A 7,052-nucleotide genomic window follows, 5' to 3' on the forward strand; every position below is an offset into this window, starting at 1 on the left:
CCAGCGTGCCCGTCCTGTGCTTTAGTCACCTCTCACCTGCAGGAGAACCTGAAATTCCTTCCCGCACCCCCACACCTGTCCGGGGAAGGTGATTAGGTCTAAAAGAGCTACTGACAAAGCCTGGTGTTGGGGGCCACCTGCGTGTTGATTCGGCTTGAAAAAGCTCTTGGAAGTGCTTTTACTGTAAATATTTGAAGTGTTGTACGGGGGAGGGTCTGGATTCCCGCTCTACTGCCTGGCCCAGCCTTCGCGTCTGATTTTCCAGGACGCTGCAGGAAGAAGGAGGAGAGGACTGCACTGCCTTCCTGGGGCCTGGGGGTAGCCAGGGTCAGAGCGCCGGGCTCCCGCATAGCCGCCCCCCCCCCAGTAACTACCGTCCCCGAGTTGGGTACCGCTTCCTGCAAGCCCACGGAGATCCCCTGGCAGAGAGGAAGTGCTCTGTCACCGACGACCCGTTCAACAACTGGTGGACTCGGTCTCCAAGCCGCCCCGGGCCCTGCAGGTCGCGGGCACGCAGACGCGGCCCTCTCCGCCTTACAGGGGCGGGGGATCACGGCAAGATTTGTGGAAGGCAGACTCACGCACACACACGTATGTGCGCCCACACACAACACCTGAAACGCATGGGACTTCCCAGCGGAGGTGAGAAGGCTCCACCTGCAGAGGGTTGGCGACAGGGACACAAACCGCTCCTGTGCGGCGTGGGGATGAGAACGGTCTTCGCTGCCATCACTGAGCAGAGCGGCTACTAGATCTGGAGCTGCCTGGGCTCCCGACGCAGAAGCGGACAAACTCAAGTGCTGACGAGGAGCTGGGAGAGGACGCGCGCTGCTGGTTCTAGGTGACGCGATCCCAGAGCGGGACAGCGTGTCTCGGAGGCTGGACTCGGGCAGCCGCGGGGGCCACACGGAGACTCGGGGTTGCCAGCGCCTGCCACCCTGCTCAACACCCCAAGGAGGGCGGGCAGGGACCGTAGGCAGCCCCTCCGAGTCTTCCAACCCTGTCGCTGTTCCCGCCCTAACATCGCGGCCCAGCATCCCGGGCTGTTTAGGACCCCGCGGCGCAGGGGCGGGGCGGCGGGCCGCGGGGACGGTGACAGGTGCGCCCCTCGGCCAATGGCGGGGCACCGCGCCCCCGCCGCGCGCGCCAATCGGCGGCCGCGCTGCGCTTCAAGTGCGCGGAGGGGCGCGGGTCCCCACCACCGCGCCAGCGGCCTCGGCGCGGTCGCCTGAGGGCTGCAGCGCAGAGAGCCGGGCTCCCGGCCCCGGCGCCCAGGCACTCGCGTGGGAGTGTGTGCGAACGCGTGTGAGCGCGGCCGGGGCGGGGCCCGCACGCTGGCGACTCCGGACCGTGGTCACTCTCGGCTGAGTTTCCGGCGGCGACTTTGATTCTTGGCAAATAATCACCGTAACAATACAGAGCCCTGGGGCTTGCCACGCCACGCACAGTCTCCGCGAGCCCGCACACGGCCGCGTCACCCACACCCGGCGCTGATCGCCAGCCCCTAACGAGCCGATGGAAAAATCCAAAAATTTCCGCATCGACGCGCTGCTGGCCGTGGACCCCCCGCGAGCGGCCTCGGCGCAGACCGCGCCGCTGGCCCTGGTCACGTCGCTCGCGACCGCTGCTTCTGGCCCCGGCGGCGGCGGGGCGAGCGGCGGGGCGAGCGGCAGCTGCAGCCCCGCGTCCTCGGAGCCGCCCGCAGCGCCCGCCGACCGCTTGCGCGCCGAGAGCCCGTCACCGCCACGCCTGCTGGCCGCGCACTGCGCGCTGCTGCCCAAGCCGGGCTTCCTGGGCGCCGGCGGTGGGCCCGGGGGGTCGCACCACCACGCGCACTCAGCCGCCGCTGCCGCCGCTGCCGCCGCGGGGGGCTTGGCGCTGGGGCTGCACCCGGGGGGCACACAGGGCGGCGCGGGCCTCCCGGCGCAAGCGGCGCTCTACGGGCACCCGGTGTACGGCTACTCGGCCGCGGCGGCGGCGGCCGCGCTGGCCGGCCAGCACCCGGCGCTCTCCTACTCGTACTCGCAGGTGCAGGGCGCGCCCCCGGCGCATCCCGCCGACCCCATCAAGCTGGGCGCCGGCACCTTCCAGCTGGACCAGTGGCTGCGTGCGTCCACCGCGGGCATGATCCTGCCCAAGATGCCCGACTTTAACTGTGAGTATCGCGCAGCCCGCGCGCGGGCCTGGGGACGGGGGAGAAAATGGGGCAGGGGCAGTCCTGGCACACGGTTGCCTCGCGCACCCGCCTCCACCAGCACTTCCTTCCCTTGCTCCTCGCTCCCAGGGAGCCGTGGAAGCGCGGCGAGGCCGACTCAGCTCGGCCCCGGGCCTGCGACGACTTGTGTGGGCTGCGCGGCGTGGGGCTGGCGGCGGATTCTTAAAATGGCCACGCGCGAGCCTTGCCTTCTGTTTCTCTTTTAACGGGAAGGGGCAGCTGGAGGTGTGAGACTAAAATCTAATGATTAACCGGCAAGCGCGAGGAGAAGGAAGTGGTGGGGGAAGAGAGCCGAAGAGCGCGCACAGTTAGGGGCCTGGGGCTCGGGCGCCAGAGCCAGGCGCTTATCCTCAGGGAGAGACTTGACTTGGGTCCCGCATCCTGGGTCCGGACGCCTCCCAGGACAGGGAGACTCGATCCAGGAGCAGGGAAAGACACATGGGCCCCAAGAGGCCCAGGGCCTGAGCCCAGAGCCGGGGGACCTTCCGGCCGCTGCCGGCCTCTGGAAGGGGGCTGAGTCCAGGGTGCGGTGCCCAGAAGGCGGATTGCCTGACTTGGACAGAGCGGTGGTGGGATCCTGCGGGCGGGCGGGGCGATGCACCCTCCCTCTAGAACCCCATCGCAGGGACTCTCAGCAAGTCCGCGTCCGGAGCTGTAGGCGCCCGACAACGTAGAAACCCTTCCCCAGAAGGAGCAAGGGAGCGCCAGCCAGCTCCAACCCGACAGCCGAGCGACTGGGTGGTGGGCTCGCCATCAGGCGGGACACCTTGCTGAGGCCAGTGCCTGCTGGGGCTTTCCTGGGGTAGGCGCACAGGGCTCCGCTTGGAGGAAGATGCATAAGGCTTTATGCTTCCAGCGCCCAACACCCAAACAAAGGGACCCCATTGTTTCCGTCTGAGTAGATTTGTTTAGACTGAGGAGATGCAGGCAAGGGGTGGGGGCGTGTGAGCCAAAAAGAAAACAGAAATAAACACTTGCCAGAATTCAGATTCCTCTGCTAGAAGCCGCGGTTGTGACTAAACAGAGAAAAGCTAGGACCCCGGAGGGCTGGCGAAGTCACAGACCAGTGAGAAAATCTCAGCTTGGGCAATGTTTGCCCGAGGCCACCCCAGCCATTCCCCAGCTCAGCTCCCTGAAGCCCTAAGGGCCACCCATCCCTTCCCTTTGGAGAGTCACCCCCTCCTGAGTCCCCCCAGAGAAAAGGGAAAGCTTGCTCTCACCTCTCAGTTGGGGGGCTGCTGCTTCAGACGGCAGCTGAACCTGCTTGCTGATGCCGGGTCGGCGAAAGCCAGGGCACTCTTCCGGGCCTGGCACGGACTCCAGCACACCCCTTTTGATGGAGAGCCAGCCTCTGGATTTTTCACGTTGACTTGCTTCCCAGAGCCTGGGGTGCTTAGTTTCCCACTGTGAGGGGCAGTGGTGGTTTCTACACTGGCCTACCCTGGGTGCTGGGTTCCCTGGCCACCCTGGTCCTTTCTTGGGCCTGGGTGGTGCCCAAGGTCACTCAGGATGTTGATTAAAGCCACATCCCTTTGCCAACACACTTCGCCCATCTCTGATTTCTAATTTTGACCGAGAGGTAGCCGATTTAAAACCCAGCCAGCCTGAAGTCCAGAAAGGAATGTGGACACTGAGCCCTAAAGAGCAGCAAGGGGCAGGGGAGGGTGTGGAATGTGTTTTCAGGCCCCCTCTGGTCTCCGAAAACCTGTTCGGTTCCTTTAATTGGTCATCTCTGCTGTTAGATGGCATTTCGCAAATGGTCCCTTCGGAGCCAGTGTTTTAATTAAAGTTCTAATGTATTGTCAAGTTGGGAATTCAGGGCCTTGTTTAACTAAAGCGGGAGGCGTGGGCCTTCCCATAAAGCAAATTGCCCATCTCGGGGGAGCCTGGGCTTGTCCAGCCCTGGGCTGGCTTCTTTTCTTCCCTTTCCTTTCTTGTATTGTGGAACCCTTGTCATGCTCCTGGGAAATCAAGGGAAGTCTCCTTTTGAGGTCATAAAATTCTCTGTAACTGTGTGAAATTATGTAAATAAAGTGAGAGACCTCCTTGAATGCCTAGAAAGTGGAGCTCCCTTCTGCCTAGGCCTTCATTAGCATAACGAGAATTGTCCAGTCTACCCAGGCTTGGCCCCTCTGTACCCTGGGGCCTGCTTGTCAAGAAAACATTTTAAAATGGGAGGGTCTCTGGTGAATACACATTTAGGCCCAGGATTCGGTTCCCTTCCCTTCCCTCCCTTTCTTCTCTTTTTTCTTTTTCACCTCCTTTGTACACTTGGAGGCAGTGTGCAAATCCTGCCAGCTCCTAGCTGAGTGGGAAGAAGCCGTGATTCGGAAGCTGTCTAGATCTGGGCCTGAGTTGGGGAAGCTTGGTGGGAAGCGAGAGGTGGCTTGCCCTTGGGGCCCCGCTTCTGGCCTTTGTCACCCTCTTTTCTACCAGCGCCCACACAGGTGGAAAGGGCGTGCCTGGCCGATACCCTCTTTAGTCAGGACACCCAGACCCTGTCTGAGACGGAAAGACTTGGTCCCATTAAAACCAAAGCATCAGGTTCCATCTGGCCTCCAGGTCCTGGGCTCCCGGGCCTCCCTCCTCCAGCTGCCGCGTCCTCTGGGGAGGGGCCAGTGACATGGAGAGAAGAACGGGGACTCTGCAGGGCCAGTGGGCGGGTGCTGGCGGGCCGGGTGGGAGCGGGCGGAGGGCTGAGCCCGGCTGCAGCCTCACATCCTGTGCGCCGCAGCCCAGGCGCAGTCCAACCTCCTGGGGAAGTGCCGCCGGCCGCGCACCGCCTTCACCAGCCAGCAGCTGCTGGAACTGGAGCACCAGTTCAAGCTCAACAAGTACCTGTCCCGGCCCAAGCGCTTCGAGGTGGCCACGTCGCTGATGCTCACTGAGACCCAGGTGAGCTGCCCCCCCAAACCGTCCTGGCCTCCAGGGGACACTGCCACCTCTCCACTCTTGACCGGCCGCAGGCCTCAGTACCTGGGGCTGCACCCTGTCCACCTTTAGGGTGCGGATTAAGATCGGGTGGAGTGCCAGTGACCCGCCTACTGGTCTGATTCAGTAGATGGGTGTGAGGCCCAGGAATCTGCATTTTAATCACCCTTCCCTTACCCTGCAGCAGGTGGTCCCCAGGCCACATTCGAGAAATTTTGTTCCAGAAGGAGTGGACGGAACATCTTAAGATTCCCAGCCTTGTGCCCGTACCCGAGCCGCTCCGCAGGCCGCGGGCGCGGGTACAAAACGTCCAGGGACTGGGGGTCCTAGTCTGAGCTTCCTTGGCGTCCCTGCCCAGCTCTGGGGTTTGCTGCACCCCTGGAGGTTCCGAGTCTTTCAATCTGAATCCCCTCCGGGGCGGTGCAGGTGCCAGGGGACTCGGAGGGACAGAGGTGGTGGAGGTGACCGTGTCTCATGCCGCCTGTGCCCGCAGGTGAAGATCTGGTTCCAGAACCGGCGGATGAAGTGGAAACGCAGCAAAAAGGCCAAGGAGCAGGCGGCGCAGGAGGCAGAGAAGCAGAGAGGTGGCGGGGGCGCAGGCCGGGGCGGCAGCGCGGAGGAGAGGGGCGACGAGGAGCCGCTGGGGCCGCCGGCGCCGGGCGACAAGGGCGGCGGACGCCGCCGCCGGGACTTGAGGGACAGTGACCCCGAGGACGACGAGGACGACGACGAGGACCATTTCCCCTACAGCAACGGCGCCAGCACGCACGCCGCGTCCTCCGACTGCTCCTCTGGGGCCGACTCCCCGCCCCCACGGCCAGGGCACCAGCCCCCGCCTCAGTAGGGTCCTTGGCAGGCGATAGGGCCGGTGCCCCTCGGCAGCCAACTCTCACCCCCGGTGCCACCCCGCCCGTCCTGGGAGCTGCCCGTCTGGGCCACAGACCTGTCCGCTCTTCAAAGGACAGAAGAGGGAGGCCCAGCGTTCAAACTTGAACTCTTGATCTACTCGATTTAATTTCAATTAGTGTTGGGGGGCGGTATTCGTGAGAACCGCCCGCCCCCACCCCCAGGGGAAGCCTCCCAGCGCCCCTTCCCGAAGGGAGAAGGCGGAAACCTACAGTGTTAAACGACCTGGGAACTTGAAACCTTCTCTGGAAACGCCATTCTCCTGAGTACTGAAAAAAGAAAAAAATGTTTTGTGTTTATGTATCTTGGAGGGGGGGGACTTTATGTCATGAGCTTTCAAACTGCTAGAAATCTCAAAGCTGTACTGTCTTTATTTTTGTACATTGTATTTATATATAAAAAGAAACGTCTACTTATGCATGCTAAATTATTATTTAGCTTCTCCCATCGCCCAGGATGGAACGTAAAATAAATTGGTTTTTTACTGGATGAGAGTGCAAATCTCTTGGGGGAGTTATGAAAGCAGCTTTACTGTTTTGTTGTTGAAATGTTGGGTGGGGTGTCCACAGTTGACAGCAGGTGAAAATCAGAATCGCAAATGGGTGTCAGGACCACCTCCTCCTCTGGCGCCTGAGCTGAGTCACAGGTGTGAAGTGTTGGTTAAAGTACGAGGCCAGGTGTGCGCGCGCATCCGGGTGCCTGGCTCACATCTGTCCGGGACGCTGAACCCCAGGAGAGCGGCTCTGGGCTCGGGTGTTTATTTTCCTGTTTCCTTGAGGGCCTTGCTGCTTCACTGGCGCTCCAGAAGTGGAAACCCACTGTTGGAATGTTTCAGAAAGTCAGCTTCAGCCGGTTAGACTTGACTGGCATTTGGGGTCCGTGTGTCCCAGGCGCCACTTTCCAACGTTTCCCCGATGGTCCCGGAGAGCACGGCGCTTCTCCGTCCTCGGCTCGGCCTTTCTCCTCTCCCTCCACAGCGCGGAACTTCCCTGTCACCGGC

General features: G+C 62.3%; 1 protein-coding gene across 1 annotated transcript; it reads left to right on the forward strand.

The window, feature by feature from the left end:
• Positions 1-441: 441 nt before the first annotated feature.
• Positions 442-6,541, forward strand: MNX1 (motor neuron and pancreas homeobox 1). Its single transcript, XM_019742486.2, has 3 exons — positions 442-2,155; positions 4,950-5,110; positions 5,640-6,541. The coding sequence occupies exons 1-3, from the start codon at positions 1,516-1,518 to the stop codon at positions 5,988-5,990; spliced, it is 1,152 nt and encodes a 383-aa protein (XP_019598045.2). The 5' UTR covers positions 442-1,515; the 3' UTR covers positions 5,991-6,541.
• Positions 6,542-7,052: the final 511 nt, after the last annotated feature.

Source organism: Rhinolophus sinicus, linkage group LG11 (genome assembly GCF_036562045.2).
Source record: "Rhinolophus sinicus isolate RSC01 linkage group LG11, ASM3656204v1, whole genome shotgun sequence".
NCBI lineage: Eukaryota > Metazoa > Chordata > Mammalia > Chiroptera > Rhinolophidae > Rhinolophus > Rhinolophus sinicus.

Coding starts and splice junctions, on each gene's coding strand:
- MNX1 (XM_019742486.2), top strand. CDS start 1,516: ATGGAAAAATCCAAAAATTTCCGCATCGACGCGCTGCTGGCCGTGGAC. Junction 2,156..4,949: donor CAAGATGCCCGACTTTAACT/GTGAGTATCGCG, acceptor TGTGCGCCGCAG/CCCAGGCGCAGTCCAACCTC. Junction 5,111..5,639: donor TGATGCTCACTGAGACCCAG/GTGAGCTGCCCC, acceptor CTGTGCCCGCAG/GTGAAGATCTGGTTCCAGAA.